At 34.6% G+C, this 18,137-nt stretch overlaps 2 protein-coding genes across 5 annotated transcripts in view; one reads left to right on the forward strand and one right to left on the reverse strand.

Annotated features, from left to right (window-relative positions):
• Positions 1 to 586: 586 nt before the first annotated feature.
• LOC145316939 (J domain-containing protein-like) lies at positions 587 to 3,449 on the forward strand. Its single transcript, XM_080157786.1, has 5 exons — positions 587 to 649; positions 1,229 to 1,301; positions 1,456 to 1,512; positions 2,072 to 2,239; positions 2,575 to 3,449. Exons 1-5 carry the CDS (start codon positions 606 to 608, stop codon positions 2,740 to 2,742), a joined length of 510 nt encoding a protein of 169 aa, XP_080013912.1. The 5' UTR covers positions 587 to 605; the 3' UTR covers positions 2,743 to 3,449.
• Positions 3,450 to 5,183: 1,734 nt separating this feature from the next.
• The window catches only part of LOC145316942 (uncharacterized), a 58,088-nt gene continuing 45,134 nt past the window's right edge, over positions 5,184 to 18,137 (reverse strand). For all 4 annotated transcript variants that reach the window (XM_080157792.1, XM_080157791.1, XM_080157788.1 and 1 more), the window contains exons 3-8: positions 12,564 to 12,666; positions 9,900 to 12,282; positions 9,415 to 9,801; positions 9,104 to 9,299; positions 8,849 to 9,003; positions 5,184 to 8,680 (exon numbers count right to left, since the gene is read on the reverse strand). In XM_080157792.1, coding sequence (XP_080013918.1) covers positions 8,597 to 8,680; positions 8,849 to 9,003; positions 9,104 to 9,299; positions 9,415 to 9,801; positions 9,900 to 12,282; positions 12,564 to 12,666 — 3,308 coding nt within the window. In that variant the 3' untranslated portion in view covers positions 5,184 to 8,596. The remainder of the gene's footprint in view (positions 8,681 to 8,848; positions 9,004 to 9,103; positions 9,300 to 9,414; positions 9,802 to 9,899; positions 12,283 to 12,563; positions 12,667 to 18,137) is intronic.

The raw sequence follows: 18,137 nt of genomic DNA on the forward strand, positions 1-18,137 counted from the left end.
AACTATAAGATGTACTTTCATTGTATTCTAAAGTAATATAATAGTTATTTATCGCAGTGTATTATGGACAGCGTTCCGCAAAATGATGATATTTAAAAGAAAAACTATAAGATCAAAACCAAATATATTAGCCCCGAGGGGGCGAAGGCCAGGGTAAACAAAACTTGTATTAATCTTATGATTTCAATTTTAATGATCTTGAAAAAAGGTCTATAATACAATACTATACATGATTTTTCAGTATGGCTGAGTACCTATGATTTTATTCATATTCATATTTTAAGGTAAAAAAGGAAAGTTTTTTTAAATTAAGAATTTTTACTCATTTTTTGATAATTAAATATAAAATTTTAAAAATGGGTAAAAGGAAATACCTGATCGCATAGTATTACAGGGAATGAGGGGATTGAAAAATAAAATGTTAGATGAGTGATTAGATAATACCAATTTTAGGTAGACCATGAATTTTAAAAGTTTTAGAAACGGTAGAACTTGTAAAAACAATTTAAAATTTAGCAACAAGAAAGTTTACTATTATTTTATATACATATATGTAATTAAATCCATTTTTTCCTATAATTTTCAGGAAAACGCAAATAGTAAAAATGGATGCTTTTCTTAATAATGTATCAGCTGAGCAAAATTCCAGGTAATTTTTAGCACAGCATATTCAAAATTTTTCTATTCTTGCAGCTTCGCCCCCCTGGCTTCTAAGAGGGGTTATATCTATAAAGGTTAGGAATAGGAGGGTTGGGGGACTTGAGAAATTATTATATAAATCCCTTGCTATCTATAATACAAAGTAGAACGATGTCTGTCTGTCCGTCTGTCTATCCGTCTGTCCGTCTGTCTGTCCGTCTGAAAGCTTAAGATCTCAGTAACCGCTGAACCGATTGGGCTCTACTTTTCAGGGATTATACCTACTGGTCCTGTGATGGTTTTAAGCTATTTTCCAGGGGGGTGGGACACCCCAACCCCCCCCCCCAAAAAAAAAAAAAAAAAAAAAAAACCACCTTAACTTTTATTTATCATCTCTTGGGGCAAAGCCCCTAGAGGATAGGGGCTTTGCCCGCTAGTTGCTCTATATAGCTCTAAAAATGAACAAAAAAAGATCCAACACTATCCAAAGATCTCTCTCTCTCTGACTGTCTGTCTGTCTTTGTGTCTACCTATCTATCCTCTAACTTTCTTTCTATCAATCTATCTATTAATTTATCTATCTATTTAGAGATTACTATGAAACCCTTGGCTGTGACCCTAGCTCCAGTGATGAACAGATAATGGCTGAATACAGAGCTAAGGTTGGTTTTGTTCTACGGAAAGTTATAAAAACAATTGATTATTTGTTGAAATATTTAGGATTCACGAAGCAAGTTTTAAATCTATTCTTGTCAACTTTGAAATGTAAATTATCCAAAAGATTTTATTTCTAAAAAAAAATATGTTTTTTTCCAGGCTCGGTTACACCATCCTGACAAGGAGGGAAATACTGAAGAATTTCAGGAAATCCAGGTAAACTTTATATGTCAGTATTTTCCCTCAAAGCGAAAACCCATACAGGGTGCAACCACATTGAACCAACATTTAGGTTAACGTTACATAAATGAGATATCAACTGAGATAGTTTTTATAGTTGTTTTTTTGCTAATAATTTTAATATTTAAATTTCATTGTTAATTATTAGATAACTCGATGCTGTAAGTATTGGTGCAAAAAATGGGGAAAAATTTCAAATTGATTTGACGGGGCTGATTATTTACGTCACAAGTGAAGGGAAAGAAAAGGGAAGGTGGAAAGAAACCCCCTAGAAAAGAGTTGGGGGTATGACGTCACACGCCAAAACAATTTAAAATGTGTCCCCATTTTTTGCACCAATACTTACAGCATCGATAACTCACTGAGATTACCTTCATATCGTATCAGGCAGAAGTGTAACCAACAACTGAATTAATTCTAAAAAATATTTATCGATTTCCGCTATTTTTTTGCTATCAGCTGAAATTACAAAATATGTCTTTAAATCAATTTAGTTGTTGGTTCCAACTAATATTATTTATAAAATGCATTATAGGAAGCCAAGGAAACCTTACTGGACCAGGCAAAGCGGTCACTGTATGACAAGTGGCGCAACTCTGGGCTCAATGTTCCTTTCAAACAATGGGAGAGTATGAAGGCGGGTATGTCCGCCACTCTTCACTGGGCCGTCCCTAAACAGGAGAGGATGCTTCCAGAAGGACAGGTAGCATTACAGACTATAAATATATATATACTTGCATTAATGGATGCAGAATACACGTGGATATTAAGACAGGATTATTTAGGTTGCTAACATTGAAATCACTTGGAGTTCATTTCGTTCATCCTCTCTATTCATCGCAGGAGGGGAGAGGTGGGAGTTCATCCAGTAGGAGGGGAGAGTATGTGGTAAAGGGATTGGATGGGGGGATCATTATTTTAGCCAGCTAAAAGTTTCACTCTATGTACAATTGTACAGTACATGAAAGTCTGGTGTATGTTCCAAGTTTTTTTTATTTGTTAATATTTTTATTGTTATGATAATATTTTTTTTTGTAGGAGAATAAGCCCCCAGGTAAATCTCCCACCCTGGAGCGGGAAAACTCTCTAATGACGTCATCAGAAAAGAAGCTGTTGCGTCAAGACTCCACCCATCCAACCTTGATTATTGTCAACAAGTGGAGCGAAGACGACATCAGAAAGAAGTTTAGAAATTATGAGATTTAGACTTTTTCTAAATAAAATTGGACACATCAACAACCAACTTTCAAAACAATTTGCAAAATCCTATTAAAATTTATTATGCTAGCCTAGGAGTAGGGGTACCTAAGCCTTACATAGTCCTTAAAATCATATAAGGCTTAGAAAACCCTAACTTGTAGGCTATGTAAATATTTTTAGGATTTAATTTTGGTATAATTAAAAACATAAAAATCTATATGACAAAATCAATTTAAATGAAAAAATTAAAAGGTGTAAAATTTTATAATTATAGCTGAGTGAAATTAAATACCTCGATTTTCAGAGGTTGGGTATTTCATTTTTAAAATCAAACATTTAAATTTCTTATACGGCTACATACCAATAAAATCTAGTATTTTCAAACATAAAGATTGTTTTTTAAAAGCTAAGTTTAATTTTGAGGTTTCGTGAGTTTTAAAAAAAATAAGAAAAATAGAAATTTTTTAGTCTATTAATGTTTCAAAATTTGTTACATAAAATTTATGTAAAGTATCTTAAAATCTTTGTATATTATTATTATGCCTATGTAATACGCGTATTTTATACTAAATATTGATTTTTTAAAATTGTTAATTACGGTCAACTAGTTAAACTAAACATATGTTATGTACATAAAATTTTTATATTATTGTAATTTCTCTAATCATATCATATTGTTTATACATACATTAGTAATAAATGTTATAAAATATTCTGAAGTTAAGTTGCAGAGCTATTACATCTATAATACAAAGAAGCTTGATGTCTGTCTGTCCGTCCCTTAAGATCTCGGTAACCACTGAACCGGTCGGATTCTACTCTTTAGGGTATATACCTATTGGTCATGTGGTGGTTTTAAGCTATTTTCTTTGGTGGTTGGACACCCCCAACCCCCCCATTTTTCGTTTATGTTGTGGTTTGTTCACATAAAACTACTGGCAGCACCAGTAGTACTTAATTTTAAAAAAAAAATTAATTACCTCTTGGGGCAAAGCCCCCTAGAGGCTAGGGGCGAAGCCGCTAGTATTATAAATATCGATGGGTCTGTTCCTGGCTACTCAATTACAAGTGACTAGAATTAAAACAACAATGCTTAGTAAAAATTATCCAACAACCCACTTCCTTGTCTCCCCCCCTCCCCTTGTTACCCACTTCCCTTAAGTTACAGCACAAAACAAGTTTTACGCCAAAATACGCCACAAAAAAAGTCATCTTTTAATATGAAAAGATAGATAGATATAATATGCCTGGCACCAATATAAAGTTTCCCTGAATTGAATAACTCAAACGGTACAGTGCAGTGGTTAGCTAGATTATTATTACACTGACAATCAAAATAACCATTTTTCCTCATAACAGGATAGAATCAAGGTTGCGTGATTTTAACTTTTGGAAAATATATCAAGTCAACAAGAATATATTCAGCCATGTTATAGAGAAAACTAACTATGTTAAAAAAATATTTCTTCGGACAAAATAAGAATTGATTCAAAATCCCGTTTAATGATTACCAAATTTGCCTTTTTTTTAGATTCAAATCAATGGTGGAAATGTTTGGACGGTAGTTAAAACACATCCAATAATAATTGATAAAGAATACGAGGATATTGCAACAGGGTAATTTTTGACGTCAATTTAGATTAATAATTTAGTCCTTAGATATTGATCAATACGATCCTTCATGGTCAGGGGATAGGGTAGTCATAAGGGGGGGGGGGGAGTGGGTATCGTTAGTCAGCTGGGAGAAACATTTCAAGATGGTATGCGAGAATCTCTTACAATATCCACATTCTCTATATCCGCTGGTAATTTGTCAAGGAGACATGTGATTGGTTTATTTTAGCGGCAAATTCATGAGTTTAAATTTGTGTAATCAATAGGTATAGAATATAAGTGGATATACTGACAGGTGAAAATTTGGCTTTTTAATATTGACCTTATTTATTGCTCAGTTCGTTCATCCATTAGGAGGGACGGGATATTGATATTTTAGACAGCTGCGAGCATCACTTTGTCAGAGTACATGAAAATCTGGTGTAACATCCAAGTAATAATATGTCGACTGTGTAATTCATACTCCTAATTCTTAAATAGTTATTTCTCGCATCGTATTATAAACGGCTTTCCGCGGATATAGAATGTACACTCATGAGATTAAAACTAGTTTTTTTAGCCCCGAGGTGCCGAAGGCACCGGCTAAAAAAACTAGTTTTAATCTTATGATTGTACATTTTTATATTCGTAGAAAGCTGGATATAATACGATGCTAGACATAGTTTTTTCGTATGGATGAGAACCGGTTCCTATCCACCGGATTCGAATGAATACGAGAAAAAAGATTAACGTTCGACGTGGATACTAGACAGTCTTTCATTTTGGGAGATATATCTTTTTAATTTGACGATAGCTGTTGAAACTAACTTTACCTAACAAAAAAATGAAAACAATTTATATATTTTTCATGTTTATTATTTCACAGATTATAATAAAGCAATAATAATAATTATAACACAACAACAAGTCAAATTTTCATTCTTATCTTTTTCACAAACTATGCAGAACATGTGTAAGTGTGTGAGCGTCCCTTTCTAACTAATAGAAAGATAGTTTTAGACACTGTATAGATAGATAGATAAACATTTTATGATAATAAAAAAATGAAGTAAAAACCACTTTGCCCGAAGAAACAAAGAAATATTTACTTAGTATAAAAATGCAAATCAGTATTAGTATACACGCTGTGCTCGTGGGTATAAAAAAAGATTGAGGTTGTCTTGCATATCAAAGAAAGACAATAGACATTTTAAAGTATTTTTTTTGCTAAAGAAAAAATAAGTATAATTACATAAAATTTAATATAATAAGTATGTTTTTTTGTAATGATAGTTTATGATTTTACGTCATAAAATGCAATTCTTTTTTGTAGACAGTACTTTCAACTTTCTTATCCCACAAGCGCAGGGTGCGTAGTATAGCAAGGAGGAAAAAGTGGTGTAATAATAAAACTAATAAAGTGTTAAAATGTGTGTGTGTGTAACTTTAGCACCGAATTTATACATAATGTTAAGTAAATTATACCTAACTAAACATTGTCAATTAAAATAATACATACAAATTTTTAAAATAAATAATAAAACCAAACAGAAATAATAATGAATAAAAACTCTATACATACACACAGTCAAGTCTTAATCAATGGAAACACAGTAAGATTTTCTTTTTTCTAATTTTTTATATGAAGTTATAAAAAATGGCCGTAATCAAGTTATAAGGCAATTTATTAAGTCTATACATTTGATTTCTTGAATTAATTTTTAATCAAATAACTTATATTAGTAAATATTACCGTAGGTAAATTTCTATTTCTAAGAAAGGGAAAGAGAATATTTTAAAAACTACTATTGTTTTGTTTTTGTAAAAATCTACAGCTTAGAAAATTGTTCCAAAAAGTTACTATTATTAAAAAGTAAGAAAAAAATATCCAAAAACACACTCAGACTTTGGTTTCAAAAAAGTTATTGATAAAAAAATTGAGGTCAGTCAAATTTTTTGGCAGTGATTTTCTTTACATTAAGAACATCTATTAAAAAATAATTTTTGGATATTTTTTCCTGCTTATGGTATAATACAGATAGAAAGAGAAATATGAACAGTGAACACTGGATACAGGAGTAGCTATCCCTCTCTGGGGAGTAGCATCTAGATTTGTAACAACTGGTATTTTGTTCCTTACATAGTCAGGATCAGACATCATAATTTAAAGAATAATATTGAACATAACTGGCAAACATTTATAAAGTTTAGTTTATTTTCAATCACAGTAATTTTTTTCCAGTATCGCTTCAAAACCGATTAATATCCGGTGGATTAGAACCGGTTCTCAACCATCCGAAAAATTATGTATAACATCGTATTATATCCAGTTTTCTACGAGCATCAAAATGTACAATCATAAGGTTAAAATAAGTTTTTTTTAGCCAGTGCCTTCGGCATCTCGGGTCTAACAAAACTGGATTTAATCTTATAATTGTACGTTTTTATAGATGTTTACAATGCGATGCGATAAATCACTATTCTTGCATCTGTATCAAATCCTTGCCAGTCTTGTTCATTTTTTATTTTATAAAAATTTCAATTTCTGTCTCTGCACATAACAAAGTCACAGTGGGCGGACTTAGATCAATTGGTTAATTTCAATTATTTAAAATTTAACATCAATTTATATTACATATGTGTATTATATTAATAACTAATTTTAACTGTGTTATATATTATTGATGATTAGTGAAGAAATCAGAGGAAATACTTTAAAAGATACATAAATACGTGCAGTATAATAGAGAGTTGATTTTCAGATTTTTATATTTTAAGCAAATCTTTAATAATTTACTAAAATATAAAAAAATCCTATCTCTAAGAGATTCATTAAACTGATAAGTAATAATGCTTTTATCTAAATTTTGATAAATATTCAGGTGGGGGCAAAATATGTACATTTTAAAAAGGGGGGAGAGAAATTTTTTTCTACCTGAATAATTTTTGGGCCACAGTAACATATAATGCCAATAAAGTTACAAAATAATTCCTGTTTAATCAAATCAACAGGAGGTTAATATTGCATAATTTTAAATTTTTGTTTTTCATGCTTTTTTGTCCCATTTTCCGGAGTCATTCGTTGTCCCTCATCATAGCCTCAGAAAAGCTAAATAAAAATTCAATTTAGAAATAAAAATATTGCACTGTGGATTGGCTGACACATTTTTTTTCCAATTTTTGTCATTTAAAATTTCAATTTCATGTGCAAAAAACTAACACAACATTTGAAAAAAAAGGTTTTATAAATATGTAAAAAGACAAAAAAAAAATGAAAATGGTCACATAATGCTAAATAAGGAAGACGTGAAGAGATCTAGATTCATTTTTTGTTGCTATTCCAAAACTTTTGGTAACTGTAAGATTGGTTTGATTTTCTATTAAAAAGGAAGATTTTCTGTACATGTCTAATGAAATATTACATACTTCAATATTAGTTTTGGTAGATTTATGAAAGAAAATGTATGTATTATAACATTAGGGTAACTTTTACATGTTTCAAGTTTTTTAATTGTTTATAAAAAGTTGAGAAAATACAGTTTTACCAAAAATGTAGTAAAGTTGCTGTTAAGTATGAAGTTTAAAAAGACGAGGTGATTTTAAGTTTTTATATTAAACAAGGTACCATTTTTATGAGTTAAATTAGGTAGAAATTTTCTATAATATGATACAATTTATACAAATATGTTTTTGTATTATAATTGTATGGTTATAGGTAAATTCCAACCCGAATTTTTCTCATTTTATACACCTAAGCTAGGCACTAAGTATCAGAACATTAGAAACTGTGAGCTTAATTTATCTTTGAAGCAATTTACATTTTCAATTATTTTATTGTGCTTAAAAAGGTGAGGCACAGTTTTAAGTAAAATTACAAGCAACTAAATATTTTTATGAAAAAAGTAAAAAAACTGCTCTAAAATAATCATAAGCCTTAGCAAATATGACATTTAAATTTTTGAACATTTTAAAAATTGTTAATTATAATATCAGGTAACTGGTGCTCTGTTCTTGTGTTTTCTTGCCTTCTGCTGGCCTGTTAGTCTGTCAGGAACAGCTTCAACAAATTCTGATTTCTTAATTCCAATACAAAACATAACAAAAGTTTTTTCATGTTATTTTTGATGTAAAATATTATTAAATTTCTGTTGGTACATTGGACTCTTTCATTTTTATGTTTTAAGTTCTACCCCGCTGCTTGTAACGGGTACCGCCGTTACAGCTACCGCCGCCATGCCGCCGCCGCTGTGTATATGATGGTTCCTCTTTAGTGTCTAATAACCAGATCCTCGCCAGCTGATGAACTTATGGTAGAGTTTAGGAGAAATGGAACATAGAACATTTTACTGGCCTAAACAAAAAAGAATTTTATTTTAAAAATTTCCAAATATTCAAAACAAGTTTTGTTAAATGTATTTTTTTTTATGGGAAATAATCTTATTAGTCTTTGTTATAGCATTATAGATCGGTATTAAAATTATTTATTTTTAAATAGCAATAAGTAGATCAAAATACACACCTTAAGAAGGCCGGCGGCCTCCTGTACCTCAGGTAACTTATGTAGCAGGTGCTGTACTCTGTCAGGCTCCGCGGGGAAGTTGTACTCGCTGTAGGCCTTCAAACAGCTCAGGTAACGGTCGTGTATCATCTCTAGTTCACTGTGCTGTACTACTCCTACAAAATTTTAAATCTGAGTTTTTTTTGTAACCAACAGAACAAGTTTCATTTTGATTTGTATAATTGCTAATGTTTAAAAAAGATTACAACTACTTACCATCCTCTGTCAGCATGGCAACGACCTTTAAGCAGACATACTCCTGGATGGTCAGTCTGAAGTTCCGCAAGGAGGTGATCACCTTGGTCACCTTCTCCACCATGTTGCCTACGTCCTGGCGCAATTGGTCCATGGTGATGGGTCGGCCCATCATAGAGGTTAGGCAAGTCTGCAGGGTTACTAAGTTGGTGGCAACCTATAACAAAAGAAAAATGTAGAGAAAAAAAATTAAAGTCTTCAGTAGATGAAAACGGTTTTTTTCTAACTATTTACATTATGAATTAAATTTTTAAATTGAAAATTATCTTTACCTCTTGATGAAGCTCCGCCGTTTCGCCGTCTGACCTTGTGGTGCCCATCCGCCGTCCACCATTGATGGCCTGATAAGAGGAGGTTGTGAGGACTAACAGCTCATGCCACTTGTTTGCCAGCAAACTTGTATGAATATTAATGGGAATATCACCATAGAAAGGTAACCGTTTGGTCCACTGGACAAGTTTGGCCACAATGTTATCGCCTATCCTGCTCAACTTGTCGGAGAGACGGGCATTGCTGTGGTCCAGCAGGTCGTTCACGTCCCGGAAGGTAGAGATGTCCTCGAAGTTGTCGCAGTCGATGAGCTCCTGGATGAGGCGACAGCTCTCCTCGTAACGCTCACGCTTTCGAGCTCGGTCCATCTGGCGATATTGCGGTAGGCCCTAGAAAAAATATTATTATTTCAACTGATAATTTCAACGTATGAATGAATAAAATTTTTTAAAAGTATTTATTATTATATATTATAAGAAAAACTTACATCTTGTGAACCAGTAAGAACAGCCTTGAGAATATTAATTCCTGCTGGCGGCTGGCTCGGCCGGTCATAATACGGCGAGGGCGGCGCCGACAGACTGGTGGCCTCTGACACCCCAGGATCACTGCTACCAGACGAGGACATCGCATACATTGTGTCCATCTTCTCAACATTTGTCATGCCGCCCATGCCACGACCGCCATTATTATGAGCTGCGGCAGCTGCAGCGGCTGACATCAGGTTGTACTGGTTGTAGGCGGCCACGCTGCTTGTCGGCGGCATTGGCTTCATAGCCTTTTTATTCTTCTTGTACTTGACTTTGTACATGTTGTACACTGCACCAGAGTTGCGGCCACCAGGCATGCGGTCCTCCCGCACCGCAGCTAATACCATTCCCCGCTCCAGACACTTCTGGAACCTGCAATACTGACAACGATTGCGGTGGGCCTTGTTGATCTCACAGTTTCCATCCGCCACGCAAGTGTACACCTTCTTGCTCTGCACGGTTCTCTTGAAGAATCCCTTGCAGCCCTCGCAGGTGATGATTCCGTAGTGCAGCCCTGTTGCCTTGTCATCACAAATCATACAGATCATGGGCTGGTCGTCCTCGTCCATCATTCGGTTGGTCGGTTCACCGTTGTTCTGGTTGAAGAAACCGCCGGCTGGCTGGGCCTGCGGCGGCAACTGACCAATGTTGCCCTTCCATAATTCTGCCATGTCAACATGGTGGCGTTGCTCTGACTTGGGCGTCACCATGGGGACAGGTCGCATTTTTGACGACAAATCTGTCGGCACGTTGGAATAGTTGGATGGAAAGACCGGTCTGGAGCCAGGCGGGAATAGATCCTGGTGATGGGGATAGAAACCACCGCCACCTCCTGGTAGCTGCGGAGACCGTTGTGGCGGTAAATTGTTGGCGGACTGGCCGAGCTCGACTAATCCTTTCACAGCCTGCATGTCATGCTCGCTATCCGTGCTACGACGCGTCGTGTCGGGAACTCCGAAACTATGCGGCGAGTCGCGCGGGCTCTGTCCCGGGGACGGACTCCACACCATGGTGCGCACACCACCAGACTTGCTGAATACAACGCTGGTGCCGGGCAGACCAGAGCTGCTTGGTTTATCCTGTCTCTTTGGCTGGGGGAGACCGGGCGAGGGTCGGCTGTGCGGCGGCAACCCGTTGACACCAAGCATTGGCGGCCTAGTGAGGTCTGAGCTGCTAATAATATTCTGGTAATGCTGCATGCCTAGTGGAAGTGATCTAAATGGTGGACCTGACCCACCGACCATACCGCTGCCCGGATGAACAGGCGACTGAGGAGGTAACCGGAGAGGGAACGGGTTGAAAGATCCCGGACTCGGGGTGCGACCATCCGAGTATTGTTGCTGGTTTTTGGCCACAAGGTTCTGGATTGCTGAAAGAAAGATTGGTTTCTGGTCGACCATGTCCTCGTGCAGTGTGGCCGAGTCTGGCTGCTGGCTGCTCACAGATGTCACCGGGTTGTGGGGCTTGCCAATATGAGAAGGAGATCCTGTTGTAGATGCGGGGGTGGAATACGAAGAATATCCGCCGCCAGGCTTAAACATGGGCGGTAAGGAGCCCATGGGGCTGTTTATACCGCCAATCCCGCCGCCGCCGCCACGTGGTATGATCTGAACTGGAGAGTATTCAGACTTGATATGCACCATGGATGTTGCATCATTGAGGGAGGACTTGGGCGAGGATTGGTACAAATTTTCCGCCGGCCGGGGAAACTGATTGAAAGCCGCCGCGCCACCCTTGTGTACAGTTATCTGTACTGAAGACCGCGGTTTTTCTGTGCGCGGCTGTGACAACGTATTATACAGTTTTGAGCTGTACAGGGACATGGCTGCAGTAGTTATAGCGGCTGATGTTGCCGCTGGCGGTTGAGGTACAGCTGTAATAGTCGTGCCGGACAACAGGGGCGCGGAAGAGAATGTGGTCGTCGAGGCTGCCGTGTACGGGGACTGGTACGTGGACGCCTCGTTGTGCGAGGTCATGGAGATGTCTAGGGGTCTCACCTCCACCACATTATTATTTTTATAACTGTGACTTGACTTGGTAAAACTATTATTACTAGTAGAACTATCACACTGAGATTTTAATTCAAGTCCGGAAAATTCTTGTTTCACAACCACCGGCGGCAACCGGTGCGTCATAGGAAGGTCGGTGGTGGTTGTTGTGGACGCGGCGACCGCCGACGTTGTCGTCGACGGTGGCGGCGGCGGTGAGGAAAGCATGCTGGTCGGCGATCGGCGGTCACTGGTTGAACCCGCCGCCATGGACTCGGCTTCACCCCTGGAATCATTTGGGTCGGGGGCCTCCTTTTTAAGGCGAATACTACTAACTGTTGATCCCCCGATTCTGAAAAAAAAAGATTTCTAAAAATAATATTTAACTTAGTTTGAACTTTAGGTTTTTAATCATAAAAACTTTAAATTGATAAATTTATGTTAAAGAAATAAAACATGTTATCTTTAATAAAAACGTGATTTTTTACATAAAAAATGAAATAGTTTTAAAAGTGTGCATGTGTTTTATTTATTTTTAAAAAGCATAAAACTATTTATGAATTCATATTAACCAAAAAATTGATATACTGATAAGAAGGATATGATACAAAGCAGGAAATATTGAATGCTTACCCATTTTCAGAGCCATCTAGAGGTTTCAGGTCTGTGGAGCCAAGTTTTCCTCCCCCCTCACTAAACTCTGGGGAGAGATTTGTCATCTCAGAAAAACCCTCACCTGAAAAAAATAGAAATTATTAATATTTATTTATATTTTTTTTTTACAGTTTTTGGTATGTATTCTCAATAAAAACAAAAATATAATACAATTTTCTGAAATTCATCAAAAATTTGAGATCTCATATTAAATTATTTTAATTTTAATAAGAAATACCAAACATAGCTAACAGAAAATTAGTATTTTTGTAATCTTTAAAAAAGTTAATTATAAAATTGATTAAATGAGATAATTGCAAACTGTAACAAAAGATGTTGCTAAATTATTATCAAATTGATGGCAGGTAGTGGGGGATAAGACAATGGAAAATAAAATATATCCTAAGATCTTCTTCTATATGATATTTTTCCATTGGTCACTACAAAAAGATTATAAATTTATTAACCGAAATTCTACCAGCAATCTTTAGTCTAGCTTCTTTATAATGTACAAAGTATAAATTTATATATATTTTTCAATCAAACGACCCCCTTTTGAAAACATAGACATTGATTATTATTGATTTTCGTGTAAATAATGTATCAAATAAAAATTTAGAATAATCACAGTTTGAAAAACAACTGTTTGTCACTTATATATGATACTAAAATATCCATGTTTACATTATTTCGGCCTTTCCACCCTTCCATTTCCCCTAAATATTCCAGGGTAGTGTAAACAACCCCTCACCACCACCCTTGACTTTCCTACCCTTGCTTTTCCGTGTCCTAAAAAGTATTAGGACTTTTTTTTATCCCCCTCATGCTTCCTTACTCTGTTATTTTTCAATATATGCACTGTTAAAAATTACATTATTTATTTTGAATTGACTCTTAAAAACACACATTAAATTGTCAGACTAATGAAAGTTAATATTCAAAATAATGTTATAAAAAGTTTGAAAATTTCAACCAAGATATTTTGATAATTTTTTTGCAGTGTTCTCTTATCAAATGAAATGATAAAGAGCTTTCACATTCGCAAAGTGTATTTTATGTGTGTGTGTGTGTAAAATATGCCGGCAAGAGAAAGGTAGGAAAAGGGAAGTGTGATGACCAAAAAAAAGTAGGGAAAAGATTAATTTCTAACCCTTGATATAATATTAAAGTTAAAGCATTATAGAAAACTTAATTAGCACTTTTCAAGTTTTAGCCACCTTTCATTTAGTGCTCTAGCCCTCCCCCTCTTCCTTCTACCCGGTTTTGCTTAAACTTCCCTCCCCTGACCCTGTTTAATTAAGTCCATTTCCTTATTTTCCCCAACCCGGCACTTCCTCTTGTCACGAAGCACCGACGTATAAGGGTGAGTTTAAGAGTTGTTACACATCCCATAATAACAGAAATATTTAGCCTAGGTTGGCTGCTTTAGTAATGTGATACATGACTAATAACTACACCGGAAATATCCCCGTAAATTTCTCTAGGGTTGGCTTGCTATGTTATTACACCCTTTCTAATTCCACCCACTGCTGCTCCCTTTTTTGCTACATTTGCAAAACTTTACACACACCCTTCCTTCCTTCCTTTCTACTTCCCTTAATTGACATGAACACCCACTTGACGAAGTTCATTCAAAAATGTTTAAAAATGTATGGCCCAAAAGTAGCGCAACAATAACACGCTAAAAAGTGCATTCAAGACAAATAACGGTAAAATTGATTTATTACATTGTTAGAGTAGACTTGTTCTGGATTTTCAAATTGATAAGATATTTAAGAAAAAAAGTTAAATAAGATATGTGTTAAAATATGCAAAATTCACTGATAAACTCAGAAAATACAATTATTAAATACAAAATATTTTCAACTAATTTTTTAAAACTTTTTGTGCATCCCAAAAATATGCAGTTTTGGATGAAAATTACGATACAAAAATATGCCCAATGTTTCCCCTTTCCTTAAATAAAACAGACATATGAATGTCTGTCAGTCTGTCCATCCATTTGTCCATACATTAGTGCATTCATTAAAATTGTGTAGATCAGAAATTTCAATTTTAATACAAAAAAAAATAAAAAATTTAAAATTAACTTTCATTATATTTTATGTTTTCATTGAATTAAACATCCACTAATTCTAATTTACTAATCACTTAGGAATATAGATTTGCTATCTATATAATTTTCATAAATGAAACATGCTACATAATATCGCTTCCTAAATACGGAACTGTTTTTTTCTGACTTTCTATATATAGATATTTTAGTAATCATAGGGTGCAACGAATTTTAAAGTGCTGTACTTTTTACATTTTCTAAAAATCTGATATTTTTTGTCTGTAGCTTAAGATTTCGATAACTACTTTACCGATTTAATTCTCCATTTTATGAAAGCTTCTTTTAGGTTCCTAGATGGTTTTAGGATATTTAATTCATATACCCCAAGATTGGTTCCTACTTTCCTTATTCCTTCAAATACATAAATTTATATCTTTTATATTAAAAAGAAAAGAAATCTAAAACATATCTGTCAAATAGGATAGGCAAATCTATCTTTTTTTGTAGTGTCAATATTGCAATACCAATTAAAAAAAGTAGATTTAATTTCACAAGTATAATCAATTTCAAAGCAGGGAAAATAATGTTATAAAAACTTACATTTCTGACAAGAGCATAAATAATGCCGAGAATATGTTGTCCAGAATTGCATCTTCATTTTGGAATCAAATTTTTGTACTTTTTTTTCAATAAATTCTTTGGTTTTGTTATTGTTTTTTTAGTCACCCGTTTCTTAACATTTTAGATGTCATCATAGATTTTATAAATGTATAAACTTTTTTCACTTTATGTTTTTTTAAAATTTTTTTTATAACTTTTAGTTTTTCTTAAACAGATTTTTTACCACTGGTCACTGACTGACATGTCAGACAGTCGGATGTGCAAATGAAACTGAAAGTAAAATTTTTCCAAAAACACCAAATTTCCCCGAAGTACATTGCAAGCATAGAAAAGACGGACGGAGATTAGTGAAAGAAAAAAATTTTGGGGGGTGGGGGAAAAAATAGGTGGTGTTGGAAAATTGGCCTTTAGGTGGTAGACAAATATAGAGGGTTGGGGGTGAAAAAAGTACGCAATATTGGAGATTTTTTAGTAAGGACACGGAGGGGTAAATGTGTTGCGCGTGAAAGGGAAGGCCCGAAAGGTGAAGTCATTTTTGGCGGTTAATTTAGGATCCCTAAAAGTATAAAAGTAGGGCAGCAACGGTCCTATTTCTAATTTCCTTCAATTTACTCAAAATTCAGAGTTAATTCAATATAGCATAATTTTTACAATTTATATAGTAAATTTTTCTTTGGTTGAATAACAACTGCGTTAAATTTTTTTTACCAAGGCAAGTTTATAACTAGGATATGTGTATGCCTGTCTTTCAGTAGGACCATTAAATATAGAAGAATACACTGATAAAATGTTTATTCTCAGAGAAACTGTGCAATCAAGATTCAACAGTAATAACACAGTCAAATTCTACAGTTTCTACGCAATGTCTTGTTGATTCTGTGATTTTTATATTTTAGACCTTTTTCGTTGTCAATTTAACCTGTTTTTTTCCAATTGAAACAACATTTAGTAAAAAATAAACATTAACATTTTTTGGGGCGCAATATTGTTGTTTTATATGATGACCCAAAAATCATCTATATACTACCAACAAGTTCAAGTCAGTGCGGACCAACTACAAATGGGTGAAACCGTTCTAATTATCCAAAGGCAACTATCACACAATATACTAGTTTAATGTATGGGCCTTTGATAGAAATATGCAACAAAAATGGTAAAGACTATTTCTATTTCAGGATTGCTTTACTTCGCAAAAAAGTTCTAGTAATACACCTGTGTCTGTTTCAAAGCCCCCAAATCTTAATTCAATTGTCACACATGTCTGAAGTAGCATATACATTAATTCTATGAGAATAGATGAAAAAATAAAAACAAGTCTTTTTCGCATTCTATGGTTGCACCCCCCCCCTACCCTTATCTAGCCCCCACGTTCCCAAAAAATTTGGTGTCAGGGTCTTAGCTCACTAAAATATTCAACGGAGGAAAAAAAACTGCGTAACTTTCCCTCGGATTTTTTCGCGGGTAAAATTCAGGGGCATTTAGTTTCCTGGATTGGGGACAGGATTCATAAAAATATTTTTATTAAATTAAATATTCGACAAATATATGATCTGCATGTGTCAAATATATCTGTCAGTAATGACTTCTTTTATCAAAACCCATACCTATGTACATTGACGTCTAAGGGGGGGTGGTAAAGGGGTGATTACTCCCCCCAAATTTTGGATTTTCAATTTTTAACCCCCCCAAATAAAAAAAATGCCTCTATGAAATAAAGATTACCCCCCCCCCCCAAAATGAGCTTGGGGCACCGCCAAAATTTTTATTTTCCAAATTTTACCCCCCCCCCCCAAATAAAAAAGCTTGGACGCCCCTGCCTATGTAGTCGACATAAACCATTTTTTTAAAATTATCTGTTGACATAATTCTTGCTGATTTTGAGAGGGCTAGATTTGAGGCTTAAAAGAAAGGGACAATAAACATAATCAATTGGTTAACAAAATTTCTACTTATTACTTAACATTTTTTATTTTTCAAAGCTTTGTCACTAATCCTTGGTGGCTTACTCATATAGTTCCTAAAGGGGATTTGTCTGTGACGATAAAAAGAAAGAAAGGGAATTGTAAGGGGCTATTGGTAGTATATGTTGAGTAATAGGGAGCCTACTGTGTATGTAGTAGGGATACACATTATTTCTTTTTCAATGTGATTTTTGTTTGGAGAAAGGAACAGGCTGATTGTTCTATTTATAACAAAGATATGTCCGTAGTACGTTTAAGAAATGGTTTATACGTCATTTTTGTAGAAACTTTGCAGTCTAGACTTTATAGTATCTAAAAAATCTAGATTCTACAGTATCTAGAAAGTCTAGACTCTACAGTATCTACTGTCTAGACTCTACAGCATCTACTCAGTTTTTTTTAAAGTCTTCACTATGTTTTATACATATTTCCAATAAAAATTTACTATTATTCTCCTAATCGAGTTTTGAAATAGAATTGTCATCTTTGACCATCCCCTAACCCCTGATTTTTCTGAAAATAATTTCTAGGTCATATGAGCAACAAGTACCGTCTGCGTCTGTCAGAAAGTATCCCCACCTCCCCGCCCCCCACCCTGACAAACGCCCATAGTGGTTGGATAGTTGGAAAGGTTTTAGGGCATGGAGATTTCTATGTGTGTATGTGAGTGTTTAATTTTTATTTGAGTTTGAAAATAAAAAGATGGGTAAATGAACAAATTTGTTTTTTGGGTGATTATTTTTATGAATGGCAGTTTTAGAGGACTCTTTCTCCTAAAGGGGATTTGCCTATTTTCAGTAAAGCTCTCTGAGATCTAACCAACACCAACATAAAGCTTCTCTGATAATGATACAATTATTGTTTGATTAATAATACATCAAAATTAAATGATAAATAGTCCTATTTCTTTGAAAC

The sequence above is a fragment of the Acartia tonsa genome, chromosome 4, assembly GCF_053477335.1.
Source record: "Acartia tonsa isolate MP-2025a chromosome 4, ASM5347733v1, whole genome shotgun sequence".
NCBI classification, from domain to species: Eukaryota; Metazoa; Arthropoda; class Copepoda; order Calanoida; family Acartiidae; genus Acartia; species Acartia tonsa.

What these genes read in the sequence shown, in the direction of transcription:
- LOC145316939 (XM_080157786.1), top strand. Translation starts at nt 606, where the DNA reads ATGGATGCTTTTCTTAATAATGTATCAGCTGAGCAAAATTCCAG. An exon ending in TGGCTGAATACAGAGCTAAG is followed by an intron (nt 1,302 to 1,455) that starts GTTGGTTTTGTT and finishes GTTTTTTTCCAG; the next exon opens with GCTCGGTTACACCATCCTGA. An exon ending in AAGAATTTCAGGAAATCCAG is followed by an intron (nt 1,513 to 2,071) that starts GTAAACTTTATA and finishes AATGCATTATAG; the next exon opens with GAAGCCAAGGAAACCTTACT.